The following is a 23,420-nucleotide window of genomic DNA, read 5'->3' as shown; positions in this document are numbered from 1 at the left end:
ATAAATTTGTTAGTCTCTAAGGTGCCACAAGTACTCCTGTTCTTTTTAAAAATCCACGAGGCATGTATTCACTTAATTTCATTGCAAGAAATCACCCTGATCAGAGGTCAGCTCCTGTCTTCAAAATCAAGCCTTCTGTGTCATCTTCCCAAACTGTACATATTTGTGTATTGTGTGTGTATATTATATATATATATATTTTTTTTTTAACAATTTCAGTTACACTGAACTACACAGTGAATTTGTTTCTCAAATTTATGTTTAAAATCCTAATCAAAACAGAACACTAGCTTGAGTTGCTTGAAAACCACCAATATTTTTATAGTTTTGCTAATTACTAAATAAACAAATGATTAGTCTTGGATTTTTTGGGTGACACTGTGAAATATTTATACTCAATCTGTCAGTATTTTTAAAGTAAGATTCAGTTCAGCAGTGTTTGGGTTTGTTTGTTTATATATATATATATATATATATATATATATATATATGATTTATTTATACATACATACATACATATATATATAAATACATCAGTAAGATGAGGAAATGCAATCAAACTATAGCAATTAAATAAGAAAAAAATAACTGTTAGACTATGTAGTTTGTTCCTATGAAAGTTCAGGATTGTTCTCTGTAATACTTTTATTAGTGTACTGCCCTGTCTAATTTTTTAAATGAGCCAAACAGTACAGCTTGTACCTTTTCCCTTAGGAAATTTTATTTTCAGTTTTTAAATCTCACTAAATATCTGGTTTGGACTGTACTGTCCAGATGCAGCAATTCATATTTTCCCCAAAGTTAATCTTATCCTGTTTTCTGCCTATACGCAAAAAAAATTAAGGTTGAGAAGTCAAGCACTCAAAAATTACGAAATACCAGAATTAAGGTAGTTTGTGCAACCTTAGTTCAGCCCCCTTGTATGTATGCATTTTGATACACTATTTTTCCCCAGGAGTCCTGCATCATCCAGTACACAGAATGGACAGTTCTCACCTAGTGCTCAGCTATTCAATTTTTTATTTTCTCCTCATTGTTTAATGTTTGGCCCTAGATCTTATTTACTGCACACTATTCAAATCTTGCTATTAAGACAAAATTATTAATTTCCTTGTGGGCTTTTTTATGGTGATCCATCAGTGTAGTACCGGAGAGCTTTATAAATATTCATTTATCTTCACAACGGCCCTGTGAAATGAGGGGATGGGATTATCCCCATTTTACTGATGGGGAGAGGAAGCACACAGAGATTATGGCAAATAGTATCCACTAGTTTTGGGTGACCAATCTGAGGTGCCTAGGACCTGATTTTTCAGAGTAATTGGCAATATATATAGGTTGGCAGAATTCAATTTTTATTGTTTTATAATTTTGATGGATGTGTGTTATTTTAATGCATTTTTTTCAATTTTACTGATTTACATTTTCACAGTTGTGGGAAATTATGAAAGGGTCAAACAATTATTTAATGACAGAAAATGCTGAGATTCAAAAAGTCAAAGTTTTATAACCATTAAAAACAAAAACTGTCAACATCACCTGTCCAATATACAAAGTAAATAGCCTTAAATCAAACTAACAAGTTCTCAAGAAGAATTTTTCTTACTTCTATTATTATATTATTATTGCTTCTATTATTTTTCTTATTTCTATTATTATTATTATTGATGGAAATATTTTTTCGTCAGTTTCTGTGTATGGTGAAATTGACATTTACGGATAAAAATCTCATCCTTCCAAGCCTAACTATATAGCACTTCTGAGTTCAAAAGACAACTCCCATGAACTTCAGTTGCAGCCAGGGTAGATAATTAAAAATAAAATAATAATAATTTAAATCTTATTTAAATTAAATACAGATTGATATTTTAAAAATCAAACCTATTTAAAATTAAATTTGAAATTGAGAACTAGTGTTGTGGCCAAACTCACTATAAGCTATCAAAATCTTTTAAAGGAAATACAAAAAATAATATTCAGCAGTACATTTGCTGCCCGAGTTTTAAAGAAAGTCAAATCACTCAACTGGTGTAAGTCACTGGCTAAGCACCCAGAGTTTGCTGAAGTACAAAACGAGCTTTTCATAGAAATAGCCTCTTCTGCAAGTGCAGAGAGAATATTTTCTTCATTTCAGTTTGTTCAATTAATGCAGTTCAATGACGAACTCCTTCAAAGCTAAGAAACCAACTGGAAGTTGAACAAGATGGAAAACCTGTTTTCCTCTTCCAATCTATGAATTAAAATCTAAGTGGAAGAGGATGGGAACTATTAGTTCTAAAATCTGGAAGAACACAGGGACCAGAAAAAAAAAAAAAGGCAGTTCAATTCACTAACTACAGATACTTTATTTAATAAATCAGTTAGTTTAAAATGTAAAACATGGTTTGATGAACTTTTGGATAAGCATTTTTCCTCCTATGTATCCAGCACATTTAAGGTAGTTTTACTGATTTTAAAAAAAATGTAAATGCTATTTTTGTGCCTTTTTAATTGAATTTGAATTTCCATCCACATAGAGCTCGACACAAATTACAAGTAAAAAGTTAATCTAGCAAATAAGAACGCATCATTCACCATTTCTAACAATGCTAATAATCAGAATCTGAATAAAGGTAAATTAAGTCACATGATTGCTTATATAAATGTGTATAGCTACAGCATCTCCTCCTGGCTGACAAAAAGAAGCACCGAATTTAGTGTGAAGTCTATGCGGAATTGTAAATCAAGATGTTGTAAATCAAGAACCAACTTTTAACTAAAAAGTACAAATGATTTAGATTAAGGTTTCGTTCTTGGTGATTTACATTATCATTAAAATCAGTGACTTAAATCAATCCACCCTGGTTGCAGCTGTGAGGGCTCAGCACTTCTGCAAATCAGACACCAGGATCTCAAGTCAGGCACCCAGAAATGAGGAACACACAATTCGTGACTGTGTATGACAAGTTTAGTTTCAGCGACTTGCCCAACATCACACAGGAACTCTGGGACAGAGGCAGGAATAGAATCCAATAATCCATGGCAGCATTCAACTGCTTTAACCATGACACCCTCCTTTCTTTTCCTGTGATCCCCTGCCTCATTCACTTCACATCTTCCAACTTCTGCAACAAATGAAGCAGATAATCTCCTTCACTATACAACCCTGAGCAGGTCTATGCTGTGCACTGAATGAGGTAGGGCTCCTGTGGGAAAAAACAGTATGGGATCATGTAATTAAAAACTCTCAAAATGCACAGGCACAAGGGAGCTGAATTAAGGTTGCACAGACAAACTTAATTCTGGCATTTCCTAACTTTGGAGCGCTTAACTTTGCAACCTTAATAATGTCCTTTTAAGGTTTTTTTTTTTGTGTGCGCAATTCCCTAGGTTTTTAAAAAAGAAAACTGAAAAATCCACCACACCCCACAGGAATTCCATGCTGTGGCATCATAGTCACCCACATTGATCACCAGCAGGGTTGGAGTATTTAGATCAGCTGCACAGACCTCTACTACTTGAGCAAATGGAGTAAATGAGAAGATGGCAACCTACTACTGCTATGTGGACCAGCACTACAGGCGGATGAGAAAAACTTTGCTCTCGAGTTTCACAGTTATATGCTGAGAGGAGAGGAATGGTAAGTCAGAGATCTTGGATTCCAGTCCAGGCTCTGGAGGGGAACATTCTCCAGCAGGCATAGACTCTTCTGCCTGTTCCCCTTAAGCGACTCCTTCAACACTGTCCCCTCCAACCAGTCCCTTTCCCACCCAAGCTCCTCGTCTCCTCACCTATCCAGTGCCAGTGTCCACTCCTCAGGCTTCTCATCAGTCTCAGTCTTGTTGCCCAGCCAGACCCAGTTTCCCTCCACCCACGCCTGGCTCCACATCTGATGCCTCCATCCCCCACCTTAGCCTCCAATCACTTGCCCTCTTCTACTACCCATGTTCCCCATCCCCACTGGCTCCCAGTCTCAATCTTCTCATCAAGTTTCAGTGCCCCCTCCCCCAATCCAACTCACTATCCCAATCTATTTGCCCAGACAGTGTCAGTTCTCCCCCCACGCCCAGCTCCTCATCAGATCTGTCTCCCCACCCCCATTTCCTCCTTTCCCCCAGGTTCCTCATCCAATGCTAAGCTCTCACATTGCAACAGATGAGAGTAATACTTTCTTCTATCTCCAGTTGGCTAGGCGACTCCCTCCCATCCTGGTGGATGAAGACCTGGCCTCACTTATTTATGCCTTTGTCAGCCCTCAACCAGATTACAGCAATGTGACATACTGTGCATGAAACTGTCAGCACCTGGGACGCTCCAAGTACAAAATGCCACAGCGCATCTCCTCAGCTACCATGAGCACATCACACCTGTTCTCCCTCTCTACATTGGCTTCCCATAGAACTTTAAATCAAATTCAAGGTCTTGGTCCTTATCTTCAAATCATTGTCCAGAATACCTAAAAGACCAGCCCCAGAGAACCTAAAACTCCAGATCAAAGAGCATGGTCGAAAACTTCACTCCTCTGGCACAATGGAACTCTCAACAATAAGAGCTTGTTTGTGTGGGAGACAGAACGTTCTCCAGGGGGTGGTCCAACAACATGTGACAGAAGTGTAGTTAATGCTGCTTAGTGCACTACTGAAAAGGTACTTGTACATTACAGTAACTCCTCATTTAACGCTGTAGTTATGTTATTGAAAAATGCTACTTTAAGCAAAATGATGTTAAGCGAATCCAATTTCCCCATAAGAATTAATGTAAATAGGGGGGGTTAGGTTCCAGGGAAATTTTTTCATTAGACAAAAGATATTATACATATACAGTATACTTTTAAAACAATTTTAAACAATGTACTCATAGAATATCAGGGTTGGAAGGGACCTCATCTAGTCTAACCCCCTGCTCAAAGCAGGACCTATTGGACCAGACAGATTTTTGCCCCAGATCCCTAAATGGCCCTGTTAAGGACTGAACTCACAACCCTGGGTTTAGTAGGCCAATGCTCAAACCACTGAGCTATCCCGGCCATTGTGAAGCTTAGTTGAGATGGTGGAGTCAGAGGGTGAAATAGGGTGGATTGTCCAGCTGCTTCTCTTGCTCTTCTTTTCAAAGTACCGGGGGTGCTCAACCCTCGGCTCTGCCCCAGGCCCACCTTCACTCCACCCTTCCCCTGCCTCTTCCCGCCCCTCTCCCCGACTCCCCAGCCTCCTGAACTCCCGCCTGCAGCAATCTGCTGTTTCGTGAAGGCATGGGTAGGGAGTGGGGAGACTGCACGCCTCCCTCCCGCAGTAATCAGCTGTTTTGCAGCATTCAGGAGGTTCGGGGGGAGAGGGGCAAGGGAGAGGCTCCTCCCGCCTCTCCTCCAGAGCCTCCTGAATGCTGCGAAACAGCTGATTGCTACAGGCGGGAAGTGCAGGGAAGGATGGGGGAGTTGCTGATCCGCAGGGCCACCGGCAGGCAGGAGACGCTGGACGAGGTGGAGGGGAGCTGATGGGGGGCTCCTGGCCCACCCTGGTTCCAAGCCCCCATGGCCAAACAATGTTATAAGCAAACATTGCGCAACTTTAAATAAGCATGTTCTCTAATAGATCAGCAACGTAACAACGAAACAATGTTAACTGGGACGACGTTAAGTGAGGAGCTACTGTATGGTGCTGAACACGGTATAAAACCTGTATAGAATAGAATCCAAACTCAGTTCTCCACCCCTAAATTTTCCTTCCAGCTCCAGTTGTCTTATCCACCTATTCACAGTCCCGTCACAGCTCCCAGTCCCCTTGCTTAGCCAGTATCAGTCTCCCCGACCCCCCTAAATCCCAGTCGTAATCCCCTGCTCATCATAATCTATTCCCTCTTGTCCCTTCTGCATTTGAATCAGGCAGTTTCCTCCCCCATGCTGCCTCATCCCATCAGGGAAGTCATTAAGAGCACAGGAGAGAGACAGTCCCGGCTGCGAAGAAAGCGCTGCTCAGCCCCGGGAATTTAGCTGCTAAAATCTCAGGAAGCCTCTGCTGAGCATGTGCAAACTGATTTTTCAAAGGCTTACAACTCTGGGCAGATTTTCACGAGAACGGTAAAAGGCACAACCCTGCCGAGCCCTGGCTCCAAAGCATGGCGGTACTAGAGCTGTTCAAAGGAAAGTCTGCCAAAATTTAATACAGCAAAAACCATGTATTTTCTCCTAGCCTCATTCTTGGGAATAGGTAAACTATTTTGGCAGGAATTAAAAAAAAAAAAAAAAAAAAAACCCCCCAAGGCAGACACCCAGCAAGGAAAATTGCATCCCAACTGATTAAAGCTTGACAAAATTATAACTGAAAACAGAGTCTTGTAATGGGAAGAGTCGGGCAACCTAAATGGTAGGTGGTGCTATCCTCATGTTTCTAAGTCCCTTTGCATTATTTCTCTGCCCTTGGTGCTCACAATGCTTTCTAAATTAATACTTTAAGTTTAGTTAGTGCTTCCAAATTAAAGCTAGATCTACTGCCGATATCTGTAGTACCTTTTTAGGCATCTTCTCCTAATTTGATATTTTACCATTTATTATTGTGCTTTCTTTATGGTCCTTCAGCCAATGTTCAGTCCATGTAACAATGATCATTTACAAGCCTAGTTGCAAGATGAATTCAGATAAGATTTCATGACTTCATTAAAAATTGTACTAAATATTACATGTTTTGCTTTCCTTTCACTCACTCATTTTGAAATGCTGCCTAAAACAATTGAGTTTGTTTGATAATTTCTTCATAAATTGGTGCTGCTTATTACTTATATTTCTGTAATCCTCTAGATATTTAGTGTTTTCTTCTTAACATTTGTTCCTCTTTTAAAAAACAGAAATACTAGTTAGACTTTTGGGATAGTAATGGTCAGAAATTTTATTTGTTTAACACCAGAACTCCATTTCTTTTCTCCAGTTGTCCATAACCTCTATGGTAGTCAACAACTTTTCAGAAGTACTGTCAGTCATACAAGAAGTTTGTTATGTAATTCTTCTAATGCTCTCACATGTATGTTTTCCCATCCACCTGATGTGTACATTTAAGCATCACATATAGTCTCTTAATCAGCTGCTCCTTATAAAAACATTTACTTTCTAATCAACACAATCTATTTTAGGATTCTTGTTAAAATCCGTTTTAACAAGAAGTGCAATAGCTCAGTCACATGAATCAATTTTATTCCTTCGTTAAAATGTTCTCTCTCTCTAGTACTTTTCACCCTAAATTGTTTCTAAGAGTCCTCCTCATTCCCTTTAGCCCCTGGTTAGTATCTTCTCATTCTATTAAGGTTTTCCTATTTCTTCTGTATAAGCTACAGATGACTATATTCTTGTTGTGTGATACTACTTCATATCATACTTCACTCATTTCCTATTTCTTCAAGATTCGCATTCCTGTAATTTGTTTTCTAATAATCCTGTATTTCTGTATGCTGTACACTCAGACTGATGTCTCAAATTGCTTTGTTTCCAAACAAATTCCATGGCCAGATACTTCTCAAGTGAAAGACCTGTCACTGCAAGAGCTTACTTAGTCCTTGGAAGTAGTTACCAAATATTTGGTGCCTCCGTTGCACCAGATATTCGCCCAATGGAATGAGAAATACAAAGGTCTCTTCTAGGTTTGGGTTACTGAGACAATGCAGATCAGGAGTCCTCACTACCTCTCAGAGCTTCTCACGTTGCTCTAACATAGGATTACAGCTGGCAAGCTGGGAGTTTAATAGCCAAATGGGTAGGCCCCCATCCATGCTGAGCCAGAGCCCAACCTAAACGTAGAAAAGGAATATCTGCCTCAAGTAAATAACCATACCATTCCAGACATTTTAGCTGGTGTGACTGAGGATAATTTCAGTGAGAGGTTTCTATCCCACACTCTGAGAGATGCAGGAGGGCTGTGGAGTCTCTGGATTTGTAGGTGGTTTGGTCTTGCAAGATGCAGTCATAGGAGAGAGTGCCTACGTCCTAGTGGGAAGCTGCTTTGTAGGCAAGATAACATGGGAGGGAGAAAGTTGGAACTGTCAAAGTGGGAGGTGGCAGTGACATGGGAGCAGAGAGATTTGTACCAGATTAGAAAGTCTTCCTATTAGGGAAGATGGCATTTGGGAGCCTTCATGTTTAATCTCAATAACTCTCTATGCCAGCTCAACTACAAGAACACAACAGGAGGCTCTCCAACCCTAATTATGTTCCCCAGCCCTAACTGAGGAGCCTCCTGTTGTGTTCCTGTAGATGAAGTGGCGTAGCGGGTTATTGAGATTAAACATATACAGTAAAAGTAGTGTTATCCTTCAACTTTACCAACCGGAAAGCTCTATAAGCCGGCATTTCTGATATTCATTGAAAGTCCAGGTTATAGTCCGGTTGTTGTGGGGCTGGCAGGTTTCCTACCTGGCTCCGTGTGGCTCCCCGGAAGTGGTGACATGTCCCTGCTGCTCCTAGGTGGAGGAATGGCCGTGAGGGGTTCGGATGTGTCACCAGTGCAAGCATTCAGTTTCCAGTTACACCAGCACTTACACTATTTCAACTTGTCAAGGATCCCAGATGAGCAAGCAGAGGGAAGAGATGTTCTTTATTACCTGAACAGATCCATACCTCTTATATCTGTTCTATGCTAGCCCACTCCCACTACCAGTACTATGGGAAGCACAAAATGGCCAATATAATGACCAGGCTGCAAAAAAACACTTTTCCTCATGACCCTTCGAACACCATGCCTTCACTAAGTTCTGCAGTTCCTAACCAGACTTCACATTAGCCCCGGGAAGCCTGGGTAAAGTTACTTACAATGGGAACAGAGAGACAGCTCTGCAGTGAAGTATTCTCTGATGACTGCATGATTGCTGTCAGGGAATCCTCACAGGCTTTCAGAAAGACTACAGAACTGCCTGATAGCTGGAAGAAAGTAACCAGTCGTACAACAAAGTTTATAGGGACTTTGTTCTGTGAGTCAAAAATCAGAACAGAGGTAAAAACCCTTTCAGAAGTATAGTCACGGACTACCTTGCCAAAGTAGCAGCAGGAATATGTCCAGTGCCACCATGAATATGCTTCACGTTAGCCTAGTTTCTAAATGGAGTTTCCAGAAGCGAGGAATCTGTCAGTCAGATCTGCTTCCTCATCAAAATCTCTCAAACCAGGATTCACTCTCTTTTTGGGATATCATTGTGTTGCTCAACTATTTCATCTTAATTCCTCTTGCAGTTTAAGTGGTTTAGCTGCAAAATCAGCTTGTCTTCTAGTTTCTAATGCCCAGCAAGATTATCAGAAGTGACTCCTGAATAAGGATAAGGAATAAGGAAAAATCTAAAGGCTATGAATTTTCCTAACTTAAGCAGACAGTAACCCTATGGCAGATTAGCAAGAACCAAGAACATATACCCTCTCCTGTCTCAAAATGCACATTGGCAAATACACAGCTTTAACACTTGGTATGGACACTTTTTCTAACAGCTGAAGGCTTCTGAAAACCACTCCAATACCATCAGTGTTGAACTGAATCACATGAAAAATGCAGGCTTAATTGTTATTACATTTGGGCTGTGATGGAGGGCCCCATAACAACAGAAGATGTGTCAAGCAATAATTTGTGTTTCATGGCAGCTGAATTAAGGAAATGTAGTAAAGACCACACTAACTCCCTCCACTGTGTTCCGCAGAAAAGGAAAGTAAGCATATGCACCAAGAAGAGCAGTATTATAGCTAGGTTAGCCATTTGAAAGTCAGCTATTTAATTAAAGGGTTTTTGTATTTTCAACAGCCCATCTCCTAGAAAACACAGAGATTGTTCAAAACTCTATTGTATGCAGTATGTAGAAAAAATTGGTTTGAAAATTAGGAGTGGCTGCCCTAGATGTGGAGAAAGGGCATGTCTTGAAGAGTTTGCTGAGTGAAAATGACTGGGGCTGACTGACTAGGGAATGTCAGAATATGCAAGAGCTTTTTAGGCCTACTCTATATCTAAAACTTAGGTAAACCTAGCTATATCGCTAAGGGGTTTGAAAAATTCACACCCGAGACACACAGTTAAGCCAATCTCAGTCAATGGAAGAATTCTTCTTTCAACATAGTTACTGCCTCTCAAGGGGATGCAAAACCCTTTCCATTGCTGTAACAAGTGTCTACACTATAGCAGTATACCTATAATCCAACTGTATCACCGTAGAGCTTGTAGAGTAGACGTACCTTTTAGAGACACAGGATCTCTATTTTCTCTGTAACCAAAGCTATGGGCTGGTCTACACTAGAAAACTTAAGTCCACCTAGCTACGCCACTCAGCGCTGTGAAAAATTCTTCTGTTAATCTAGCTGCCATCTCTGTGAGGTAGATTACCTACACCAATGGGAGAACTCCTCCCATCAGCACAGGTAATTTCACACAGACATCCCCAAAGACAAGAAAAACCCATAACCTCTAAAGAGTGGTAACAAAAGGTAAACTGTTTCTGGAATGCACATCCCTCTCTCAGGCTGTCTACACACTACCCAGCTTTTAGCTACCAGGGGCTTTTTTAAGCACCTGTGAACGAAAAAAGTTTTGTCGTTCAATCGGCAGTGTAGACAAGCCCTCAGAGTCAGTCAAGGGGCATGGGCAGAGATTTACACTTTCAGCAAGCAGTACTGCCCTCAGGCTGCAGCAGGCAAACACAACGAGAGAAGCCAAAAATACAAAGATGAGAGCTGGTTATGGTGTTTGTCACAAGGGCCCACACAGTCAAAGCCATTTGCTTCTACTGTAGCTAGAGGTTGAGACAGCCACAGTTTCTGTAGCCTGCTGGTCACAAGACAAAGTATTCAACATAAGATAATGGAGAGTCTCAGATGCAAGAAGTACAATTTGGCAGCTGAGAGGCTCAGGTACTAAAAAGTACCTAAAGATTACCTTCCACACGTGAGAAGTGTGGCTTTATACCCTGTTAAAAGCAGAGTACCTTGTAAGAACAGATAAATCTCTTTTAGTAAATTAGAATTTCACCACCCCTCTCACCCTGAAAAATATATACATCTGTAGTCGTCCAATCCTATTTGTCTAGAAAAGGTATTTTAATCTTTCTCCCCTCCTTGAACATAGATCAAATCCTCAAAAGACCCAGTCCCAGTTCAGAAGCTGAAACAACTCAGAGCAGCTTTTTCCTATTAATGCCCCAGATATCACCTCTGAGGATTTCTTCACCCAGTGATTCCCAATATGTTTTTTTCCTTCTCAAGTATTGGCATATTAGAAATGCACATATTAAGTGAAGTATTTTCAGCTTTATATTTGTGACCTGCTTTGTTTAGATAACAGCATGTGTTTTATAGGTGGGGCAACAACAACCCTTATACTGTATTAAGATTGTCTAATACTTTCCATTACGCATTTGACTTAAAAAAAAAAAAAAAAAAAAAAAAAAAAAAAAAAAGAGCTCTAGTAATTCAATGATTTGCAGCAGCACTTGGAATTTTGGCAAGGGGGCAGACCTGGGGTAAGTGAGGTGCTTTTGCTGTTCCCATGAAAATCCATTTGGATTTGGCGCAGTTAAAAGATCTGAAATGGTCCTGTTCCATCTGTGTTTTGCTCAGTACAACTTGCTAAAAGCCTGCTATCAAAATTCCTTAACATTCCATTAGCAATGCTCATGCATCAACTCACCATTTCCTTTCAGCAGGCCACACAGACCTGTAACTCTTGACAAGTCACACAAAATGTATCCTCCTATTTCTCCTCCCTCTATCTGAGCACCCAACTGCCTGGGGGGAGTGTGACCTGGGCTGGGAACCAGGAAGCCATGAGTTTTACATTTCTTCTAAATTGCTGTTAATAATTTGGTGCCCTTCACAATCATTACTGAGCAAGGCCTCATGCTCCACTGTCAGGTTACACAGGGAGGAAACAGAACTCTGATCTTTGATATAGCTGATCCAAGTCTCACCCACTTCACCATATGGACTTTCAGAAAGAGTCAGCCAATTCTATGTTCAAGGCTATACTATCTAAAATAGGGCTACTCATACATATGCAATCTTTAAATGTCAAGTGGGTGGAGTTAATTTTTGATCTAAAGAGACAGATGAATACATATAAGAATTATTTTTATATATTCCCATCAAACAGAATTACCTGTTCTTAAAATCAAAGATTCAATTTTATCAAGAAATAGTTAATAGTTTGGCATTTTCACTAGTTTGACACACTATCACATTCAAAACCAAACCTGCAAACTAAAATCAGAGAGTATAACAGCATTCGAAAACACCTGCATGTGCCTCACTTTTTTACATGTTAGTTTTAAGCATTAGGTTATTCTTTTTATTTTATTTTTTAAATCAAACTTTAACCCAAAACATTTTTAGAAGATCAAGATAGTAAGGCTATTGCTGGAAAAGCAAATTCAACTGCCTCTTCACTGCAAGAACTGCTATGCTGTAGATCTTGAACAGGATACATAATTTAAAGTAACTTTAATAATGGTTATTTTTAAATTTAAGAATCCAAGTTAAAAATACAGTTTGTGATAGTGTATTGTGAAAACTGAAGAACAGTGTGCTTGTTCTAGCTCCATGCTCAGTCAGGACTGTGATGTGGCTACAACTTCTCACCAATAAAGTTCATCTCAAACTATAATCCATGGGGAAACAGAGCGAAGCAGTAACCCAAAAAGCAAATTTCTGACTGCAACCTCTTCTCACACAGCCTGCAACAGTAAGAGTCTTGTATACCCTTTTGCCAATACTGTCTGTTTATGAAGAGGTTTGTTGTCAGACTAATTCTGTTTAAGCCACTTCACAGAAACGCAGTATTGGAAGACTGTCCAAATTCACATTAGTATTTTAACAACAGATGAAAACAGTTCTCTTTGTTATAAATACCAAATTCAAAAAGGGAATCAGTATCACAAGTACAAGATCAACCCAAAAAAAGGATTAATTAATTTAATAGACCCAAAACGTGCGTTAGGCACTTTACAAAAAGAAACCGTCTCTGTCCTAAAGAGCTTACAATCTAAGGTTAGATGTGGCACAAGTGACAGAAGAGAGAAGGAAAAGACACTTTCAGCAATAAGACAGTAACAATAGCGCAAGGCACAGTAGGCTGAATGATCACACAAACTGTTTTCATGAGCTAAGTAGGGATCGGTCTGATTAACAACTGAATAGAAAAAAACCATGGAAAATGTAAGTTACCTACTACAAATGGCATGTGTTTGGGGCACCACCCTTCACTACCACAGTCACTACCGAACCCTGGTGGAAGTACTCTCTTTTGGGCGACACACAAAAATCAGCGCCTTGGGTTATTACTGCTCCTACAGGACATCTTGCAAGAGTACGGATTTTAACCTTGGCACCATAACCAAATTCATGCTACTACTTTCTGCCTAAACAAAATGTCACCCAATGTGTCAACTGGCTGCATAATATATTCATCTTTTCCTGTCTGATCTATTGTGCAGTGTTGCTGCACTGTACTAAACAACTTCCACATTCCTTTCAAAGGAGACTGCATTTTGATGATGGATGAAGTGACTATATGTTCATTGATTTAGTTTTCAGAGGCCCCTGGGATTCTTTGATATTCAATAACAACATAAAAAGGGAACTTTTCCTACTACCAATTTCTTCTCTGGGTTCAGGATTCTACTAGCACAGAACAGAAAAGTAGTTCCTCCTCACATGCAGATTAGGACAGAGAGGAACCAGTGAAAAGCTCATTTTACAACACGTCATTTAGCTTAGCACCACTCACTTGTCCTACTCTCTCCTCACTCAGTACTTCCAAAGCAGGAAAAAAAATTGGTTTTGATTAGTAGCCTGTATAAAAGCCTCACATTTTCCACAGAATCTTTTATAGATTCCTAACTAATCAAGAGAGATGAGTCTACACCAGAGGAATCTAGGACACAAAAGAATTGGTGGTAAGAAAATTCTCCTTTATGGGGCCTGGCTCAATTAGCACAGAACAGACGGGATCTACTTAATATTCCCCATTAAGATTTAGGGAGAGAAAGACAATGTCATAGGTATCCAAATTCCCTAAAATGACATCTTCTCAGCCAAAAATTTTAATAGAAAGACACCTATTGCTTGGAGACCCAAACAAGCCAGGGTTTACTGAGAACAGTCTGGTAGATTACTGCATGAAAGACATCTCCAAAGATGGAATGACCAGCTATATTGTCAGATTTACACTTGCAAAGAGCACAACACAACAGCCCTGTACAAATTTCCCTACTGTAGCCTTACTGCTGTCCGCTCTGAAGGTTGCTGTAACTCAAGAAGAGTGAACAAAGATGATGAAAGTTTGTAGGCCTCTGACATGCAAGAACAAATCCATCTTACTTACTAATAAATCCATCTGTACTTTGGCCTTCAAAGAAGGCCAATTTATACATCATTTTGCCCTTTTGCTTCCTTCTGTCATCTGCACTCATGTCGATTCCAAAAAATGAAATCACAAGCCAAAAATAACCTAGGCCTGTAAGGAAAACGTTTTCCCTAAAGGAATGAGACTGCAGTATTCCAGTGAGGCAGGAGAAAACAAGGAGAGCAGAGTGGAGTCTAAATTGGACACCAAAGTGACATCTTCCCATTGTCTGTTAATCCTGCTTAATCTACATATAACAAGCATCTTCACATCTGCTCCAACACTGTAAAACAAAGTTACATTTATTCTGTTCTGAGAGTGTTTACATTAATACTCCAAAAAGCAATGGTATTTATGTGTTTGTTAAATAAAGGGCTTGTAGAGAGAACATGTAGCATTACAACTCCTTGCTGCAAGGTTACTACCTATAAATGCACTTTTTAAGTAAAACCTCCACTTGCAGATACTGAATTAATATTTGCTTTAAGAATGGGACTGCAGAGAAGTAGTTGCCCTGTGCATGTGTACATACCTTTATCCTTCTTGAAATCCAAAGCATCTTCCTTATCTGTCACTATTTCCTTCATGTTGATAATGCTTTGATGGTTAAGCTGTCGAAGAATCTTAATCTCCCGAATAGCTGTAATTGGAAAACCTTCCTTTTCATTATCCAGCCGTACTTTCTTTAGCGCCACCATTTCTCCTATGAAAAGGTTTAAATATAAAAACATGAAGGATAGCACTCAAACAAATGAAGTTCAGATTTTTCTGTCACTCAATACATCCTTTTTGAATTACAATATTTAAAATAAAGATGTCAATCATTCGTGTTCCAGTATGTGCACCTGTACTAAAAATAAAATAAAAAAAGTAAATTCAGCTCCATGTTAACAAAACACTCACAGCTCAGACACCAAATCTTTTGCAGAAGTGAAACTACAAGACAACTTTCTCACAACTACTAAATAGCCTTCTTCCTTCTTTCTCATCTGCAATCGGATCTGCCTCCTTGGGTTTCCAATCACTAAGCCCACACACAAGAGTGAGTCAACAGCATCTCTACATTTAAAGGCCTACACATGCTGCAGATTTCACATTACAGGACACCTGAGGTCGGGAAATAGACGGAGGTTCTTTCTTGCGTCTTTTTTCCTTTTGATAAGCAATACATCCAACACATTTGTAATGTAGCCAAGAATACTAATGTAAAGTGAGATGATCAAACGAGAAAATAAAACAACATACATCAGGAAACTTAATCTCAAAATACTGCTTATTATAAGGTGCTGAGCAAAATGTCCTTTGATACCCCATGGTTGGTGTTCCAAGAAAGCCATAAAATAAACAGATAGGCAGTTACAAGTTTTGCAACATTTCAGCTTTTAGTTAAACTAGGATGCCATAAATGAGAATTATCTGACTACTATAGGAAAAGCAACCTTAGAGATCACATTTCAGGGTGTCATTGTACAGGAGGCCCTCCCCCTTTATATTATTTCAGGTAGTAGCTATGAAGGTGCAAGGAGGAGAAACTGCAAAGTTCCTGAATATACCCTTTGTTCAACAGCTTCTTTCATCAACAGTTCCTACAAGCATTACTGCTGTGCCTCTCTCTTTTCTTTCTCACTAACTGTCTTCAAGGCATGAAAGCTGAAGTAGGAAATTGGCCAAAAAATACCTGCACCCTATGCTTCTAGCAATAACCTGCAGTTACATGATTTTAAGCAGCATAGAGAAATTACTACTACTATGAAGAACTACCAGGATCAAAACCCAACACAATTCTGAAGAATTTTCCAAGATAAGAAGGGCAGAAAAGCACAAGCATTTTACAAAATATACCAAATTAAATCCATGTAATACTGCAATTCTGGAGTTAACAGCACTCATTCATTATATATTTTTAGATCTTACCTGTATCCTTATCCCTGGCTTTGTAAACTTGCCCATAAGTGCCTTCTCCGATAATGCCAATTATATCAAATTTATCCACGCAGCGTTTTCCCCAGTCAATGTCTTTTTCCTTTGTTTCACCATGGCGTGGTCCACATATTCTATTAAATAAAAATTAGCTCTAAAAATACATCCATAAAAATATCAAAATGTTCAGAAATAAGTTCTGTAAAAAGTAACCTTTTTCATATTACTAACTTCTTAGAAAAACAGATCTGAGAGAACTGAATGAATTCAACTTTCAACACTTATGTTCTTTTAATTTCTCTCAGCTTGGACAAAGAAAACAGACTAGTTAGTTTCAGTTTCATTTGCCGACTCTTTCCAGTCAATCGCTTTGCATTTCTCCTGCCCTAGCACAAAACTGCATTATTCGCATTGAAAACACCACAAAGGAATGTTTGTTTGTTTAAAAATGGTCTCCACTGAAGTTTATAAAAAAGCAAAATTATTGTGTCTCAGGAAAGATACATTTTGAGTCACATTTTACTTAACAGTTTCTGCATCTGTCCATCCAAAACAATACACACACACTTCACTAATCTATTAAACAATGCCTACCCAATGGTTAGTACATTTAACTATCATAAAAGGTATCTCATTCAGTATCTGCCTTCTTCAAAGTGTTACAGCTGCAGCAACCCCATTGTAAAAGGGTGAATGGGTGCAAAGAAAGGAACAGCATCTAGCCTTACCTATTAATCACTTTCTGGATAGTTTACACAACAATGAATTTCAAGGGAAAGTTTTTAATGTGGTGCTTTAAGGGAGGGTATACAAGCAAGAGGACATAAAACCAAGTAACAGTCTTAAACATGGGTTGAGTGGGCACTTTCAGTTCTGCATCTAAAGAGGACCTTCACAGTTACTCACCAACAAGCCTATTCCAAACCACTTTCTTTTTGTCTGCACTTTCTGCTCATTTGGTCCCTCATCATTACAGCACACAGAAGGGCAGAAGGATGAGGGACCAAAGGATGAGGATAAATAAGGGAATAGGGTTCAGAGAAACTTAGTGCAAATGAGGCAAATAGGGAAATGGTGGGCAGGAGTACAAAATTCCATCTTCTCAAATGGTGCCAGTACACCTAGGGACTGCCTTGCCTGTCTAGAAGACTCTCAGAACTAAAACATTCTGAGTCATTTAATGGTTAAAAAAAGGCTTAAATAGCACAAAGCAGAACTAAATCGATTGATTCAAGATTTGCTGCAGGCATTAACCTATTTCCAGTACTTCCTATGTTGAATAATTATAAAAAGCCAGGTAAATTATATATATTTCAAATTTTTATATTTTGGAGAAACTTGTGTATCACTTTGTCTTACATGCAGTTTTTTTTTTTTTTTTTTTAAAGGAAGTAGTAAACATACTTAGGCCTCCTTTTGCTGTGTGACTGAACTGCTGGTTTCTTTTCTTCAGGACTTTTCGATAAATCATCTCCTCCAGGCAACTCTGGTGGGAGTGGCAAGTCTGCAAGCAGATGTCGTAGTTTCTTCTCCACTTCCTTTTTAACTGCCTTCACTGAAAGATTCCCTCGCAAACTATAAAGATAAACAGAATCAGCTAAAACGGACTAAAATTCTTTTCCGTTTCATGACTGGAAACCTAACGGGGGTGAGACCTCAGTGGAATTCACTACAAGTGACAATTTCATATAGTCTGCTTTAACAGCAGTCTCTGCTTTTACAGCCCGGAGGACATTTGTTTATGTTTTACATGTGACTACTGAACAGAGTGATCTAAGAACTACAGAGCTGACTGCTGAGTTGCTGCAAAAGCTGTGAACTAAGATGAAGAATACCTTTAGTTTTTTCCTGGTGAATGTTAAAGTTAGTCATGACAGCATGTATTAGAGGCCAGGACAGGTAGTCAGGAAACCTGGATTGAGCCCTGATCTACACTGTGTGTGGGGGGGGGTGTCGACCTAAGATATGCACAGCTGAAGTCGGCGTATCTTAGGTTGACTTACCTGGCCGTGAGGACGGCGGCAAGTCGAGCGCTGCTGCTCCCCCATCGACTCCGCTTCCGCCTCTTGTGAGCTGGAGTTCCGGAGTCGACGGGGAGCGCGTTCGGGGATTGATTTATCCACGTCTAGACAAGATGCGATAAATCGATCCCTGATAGATCGATCTCTACCCGCCGATCCGGCAGGTAGTGAAGACCTGCCTAAGTCTCTGCCACACACTTCACGTGTGAGCTCATGCAATTCAATTAGCCTGGCCTTTTACTATTTTCCCATCTGTGAAGAGAGGATAATACTTACTCATCTTACAACAGTATTTTGAAAGGCACAGTTAGAAAAGCAAAATCTTTTTTTCTTTTAATTCCATTAAAAAAAAAAATCTGATGCACAAGAAGCATATGAGCACATACATGGAGGCAGGGAGTCTAACTCCATGTCCCACATTGCCTCACACATCTTGTTACTCCATATGACTGTCACCGTTTGGCTCTCTGCTATTCACTAGCCTATTTTTAAAAATAAGCTCTCTAAAAATACAGTACTATGGTGACTTTTTCCACTGTTTCAGTGGACCTTTTCAGTAACTATATTATTTCATTGGCAAAACTGGTCTATAAATAATCATTCTGACATTGATTTAATACTGATCTTGTGTGGAGGCCTCACCATTCTTCAAAGTTTTCAGACTGCACTGATAGCAATTTGAACCCAAAATTGGTCTACTAAAATAATATGAATAGTCTAATATAGAACTTTCAATCATATTCCCTCTCATCCACTTATGTCTTTTCATACTCCCCCTTACTGTGTCCCTTCTGCTATTTTGCTTCATTTGCTTCTAAATCTAGAAGGATGTAATACTTATCCTGGGACTGTTACTGGATCAAAATAGTCTGTTCGCCCATCCCCCTGTCAGTCCCATAGTAGTTTGAATCAGACATTTTTCTAAAAACAGCAATTTTATTAAGTGCACTGCCTTATTTTATGGAAATTGAAAACATAACACTGGAAAGAAGGTTTCTAGCCAGCAAAGGCATCAGGCTCTGGAATTGCCTCCCAATAATAGTAGTGCAGATAAAAGACCTAACTGGTTTTAAAATGGAGCTTGATAAGTTCATGAAACTGATTATAAGATGTGGTTGCTTGCAACAGCAGGAGGCTGGACTTTACAACCCAGGAGGTTCCTTCCCTTCAAATGTTCTTACAAAATTATATAATGTTTATGTATGTTACACACAAAAATAAGCTACTTGTATAATTTAATTCTACCATTGCTTTAGAGTATTAGTTACCATTTGAGGCACCAGAATACCAACTTTTTAAGAGATCACATGGCTATCTGAATGTGTTACAAGTAGATAGTGGGTAACATCTCAGATTACTGTAAATGAAAGACTAAGGAAAACTCTCCACACCCCCCGTTTTACTTTACATATTAGACAGCATTTTTTATATAGTCAATTTCTCCCCTTTGTCTTTCACACAACAGGGAAGAGAACATGTTTAAATAGAAAAATGTTACTATAAAAGCCACAACATTACTAAAGGGAGCCAAAGCTTTTTTCAAAAACAGAATCTTTTGATTTTGAATTGACGGACTTGAATTCCTCTTAGACTATTAGAAGTGGAAGTCCAGGTATTTTTCCTATGAGTTTCAATAAGATCTCCGATCATCTTGTTACAATGTGATATAATCATTTCTAGATTGGTAACGTAGTCCAAAAGGTACAATATTTGCCTATCTACTAGAATGTTAATTTACAAAGATAAAATCAATTGGTAGAACTAGTTTCTAAAATCCAGTTTGCAATATATTGTGTACACATGGCCCTCCCTAATTTTCAGACTGGTAACTCAACTATTTCTGAATAAAAATATAATCTGAAGTTAAACTGGCTAGGATATATTACAATGCACATTTAACATTCTATTTCAGGTAGAAGCTGTTTATCAGCTGGGATCAGGAAGCAATTTCTTTTTTCACACCTCAATAAATAAATGCTGCTCAACTGACCAAGCCCTTTAGGGGTTAATTTTTTGCCCTCCTCTCTGCTCTAGACCAGGTAATTTACAGTAGATATTTGTAACCAGAGTCTTGTTCTCATGAAAACAAAAGGCAGTTTTGTCACTATGTTCAAAGAGAGTATGACTGAGCCATGCATTCCCATGCTCACTACACAAATCCATCATTTTTGGAGGAATGAATTGAATTCTGCTGGCACTTCTGAGGAAAAGAAGCAATTTCTTTCCTATAACACAGGAATTTTGTCAGATATTTCAATTGTATTTCTTTCACAATCTTTGTACTTTAACACACATTACACCCTGTGTTTTTTATATTTAGCCATCCATTTAAGTCTGAATTCCTAGCAACTTTTATTTACAGGTAAGACACACATGGGCTGCTACTACACAGGTTAAAATGATAAAGGAAAGCAGACCAAACAAGTGTAAACAAGTGTAAATTTGAACGATTACAATGCTACATAAAGTTCTGTGCTTCTCTCTAGTGCAGAGGTGGGCAAACTTTTTGGCCTGAGGGCCACATCTGGGTGGGGAAACTGTATGCAGGGCCATGAATGTAGGACTGGGGCTTGGGGTGTGGGAGGGGATGTAGGGGGTTGGGGTGTGGGAGGGGATGCAGTGTGCAGGAAGGGGCTCAGGGCAGGGGGGTGCAGGAGTGGTTCAGGATGCGGACTCTGTTCCATCACTGCTTACCTCGAGCAGCTCCCGGGTGGCAGCGGGGCTAAGGCAGGCTCCCTGCCTGCCCTGGCCCTGCGCCACGCCCAGAAGTGGCCAGCATGTCCGGCAGTGGCTCCTGGAGGTGAGATGGGGCAGGTGGCTCCGCTACGTGCTGCCCTCACCTGTGGGTACCACCCCCGAAGCTCCCATTGGCCACGGTTCCCCGTTCCCGGCCAATGGGAGCTGCGGGGGGCGGTGCCTGCAGGTGAGGGCAGCACACGGAGCCCTCTGCTCCCCCATCCTCCCGGGGCCGCAGGGATGTGGTGCCGACCACTTCCGGGAGCAGCGTGGGGCCAGGGCAGGCAGGGAGCCTGCCTTAGCCCCACTGCGCCATGGGGCTGGCAATCCCCCGGATTGAAAACCCTGACGGGGCGGATCCGGCCCGCGGGCCATAGTTTGCCCTCCCCTGCTCTATTGGTTTAAGTCAAAGCAGTGTCTTTACACAGCTGCATGGAATCTTTAAATCATGTTATCACTGCAGCTTCAATGCTAGGAATATTAAAATGGATGTCTTCACATGTTGACTTTTTTTTGGCACTAATCTTTTAAAATTTTAATTTACAAGCTAAGGGCAGACTGAAAATCCATAGCCTATGAAAGTGTGGTATTGATAATACACACTCTAGACTTAATATTGCTCAAAAATCAGAGGAAAAGAGCAACAAGCTCCGATTTAACAATTTTCTAATACTGATAAGGTTTCTATCTCAGAGCTAAAAAAAAAAGTTGAATATGGTCTAGGTTCCATAACTGTTTAGGACCTAGAAATACTTCACTATGGACATAATATTTTTGTAGTTCATATTCACTTCAAAGACAAACTGCTAGCTGCTTTACTTGCTAAAACCAGTGCTCATTACCATTGCAGTGCTTACAATGTTGCTAACCCCTTCAAGAAATAGGGAGTTGCATTCATTACAATGCTGTAGGGGGTCAGTGCTGTTACTATCAGAGAGGGAAAATGAACCCTGAACTCAAAGCCTTGGCAAGTAAATTACGGAGGAACTACTTGTACTTCTCAAATATTGTTACCAAATGCATTTTTTCATAAGTCTAGTTGTATGTAGCTGAAGTTATATGAGCTGATTTGAGATCTTAAATATTTTTTGTGTGCGCAAATTATTAAAAAAAACAACTTTTCAATCCACCTCCAATTTTCAGCTTGTCCTTCTCCAGTAGAATTTTTACTGACAAAGTTATCTTAGAACAAACCCTTCCCCCATCTTAACTCCTGGAATATACAAGTAGATTACTTATAAGTATAAATAATGTCTCTGCGCCTTTAAGTTCCTAATAACCACCATCTTAAATCGAAGTTAACTGAAGAACAGAAACAAACCGCCTAAAGTGGAGCTTTTGATCAGTCCTATGCAATTGTGCAAGTTTTTATTTCTTTAAAAATATACGTGAATGTATATACTCACCTGTCAGTATCTGTATCTTCAGGCAGCATGGGAGGGAAAGGCAAGGGTGGCAGCGTGGAGGTTAGTAGCGCAACATTTCTATCTTTCTCCTTGGCTCCTACATTTGGTGTATGTGGTTTGTTTTTCTCTTTTACAGTGACTGGTTGCTGCTTTACAACAACTGATTTATTCTCTTTTACTGCTGCTGCTGCTGCTGTTTTCTGTTTAGCCACTTTGTCTACAATCAAATTATTTTCCACCTTTGTCTCCTGAAGAGAGACCTTCGCTTTTGTCTTGTCATTTTTCAAAGTTGCACCACTTGTAGGAGAAGGTGTATGCTCAGTTTTTATTTTCTTCAGATCCTTCACATTGTTTGTTTGAGGTACACTCACACCAGTGTCAGTGTTTCCCTTAGTAGGCGTAGAGGTGTTTGAAATTTTTGCATTGGCTTTGGCTGCTTCTGCAGCTCTAGCTTTTTTGTTCTTATTCAACTCAGCAGCCAGGCTACTTTTTAGAGTCAGTGTGCTAGGAGAAATACTCGAGTGACGACTTCTGGACCTAGATAATCTGTGCCTGCTGCGAGACCTTGAGCGTCTTGATGAGTAAGGGCTTCTGCTTCGGGATTTTGCTGATCTCCTGCTTCAAAACAGTAAAGATTTGGTCAATTTAGGCTTAAAAATAAAGAATGTCTGTTTATTTAACCTGCCTTCCTTATTATTGAGCAGCTTTTGCAAACACTGTCACTGCCATTACTATGTTTAAAGGGTGAACATGAATCTAAATAAACGCATATGGAAAAACTTTCAGAAACAATGAGAACTCTATCTCTGAATACAATATCCATAGCACAGACATAACCACACAGGACCTCAGGATATATTATGAATCTTTTTTAGCAGAGCTCCTTTGTAAAAAGTCATTAGGAAATCACAAAAATATAAACACACAGAAAACACATTGCATGCCTTCTGATCAGCTGTTCATTTCCTTCCTCAGTTTCAGAACTGTTCTTTGCTTGTTGATAGAAATAGCTT

At 39.7% G+C, this 23,420-nt stretch overlaps 1 protein-coding gene across 1 annotated transcript in view; it reads right to left on the bottom strand.

The window, feature by feature from the left end:
* LOC113407038 (cyclin-dependent kinase 13-like) overlaps positions 1–23,420 on the bottom strand; it is a 64,537-nt gene that overhangs the window by 27,253 nt on the left and 13,864 nt on the right. The window contains exons 2-5 of the mRNA XM_026654120.2: positions 22,408–23,022; positions 17,649–17,819; positions 16,239–16,378; positions 14,857–15,027 (exon numbers count right to left, since the gene is read on the bottom strand). Of these exons, the coding sequence (XP_026509905.1) occupies positions 14,857–15,027; positions 16,239–16,378; positions 17,649–17,819; positions 22,408–23,022 (1,097 nt within the window). The remainder of the gene's footprint in view (positions 1–14,856; positions 15,028–16,238; positions 16,379–17,648; positions 17,820–22,407; positions 23,023–23,420) is intronic.

Source organism: Terrapene carolina, unplaced genomic scaffold (genome assembly GCF_002925995.2).
Source record: "Terrapene carolina triunguis isolate 2854851 unplaced genomic scaffold, T_m_triunguis-2.0 Scaffold182, whole genome shotgun sequence".
Classification (NCBI taxonomy): Eukaryota; Metazoa; Chordata; order Testudines; family Emydidae; genus Terrapene; species Terrapene triunguis.
This window is presented reverse-complemented; position numbering and strand designations above follow the sequence as displayed.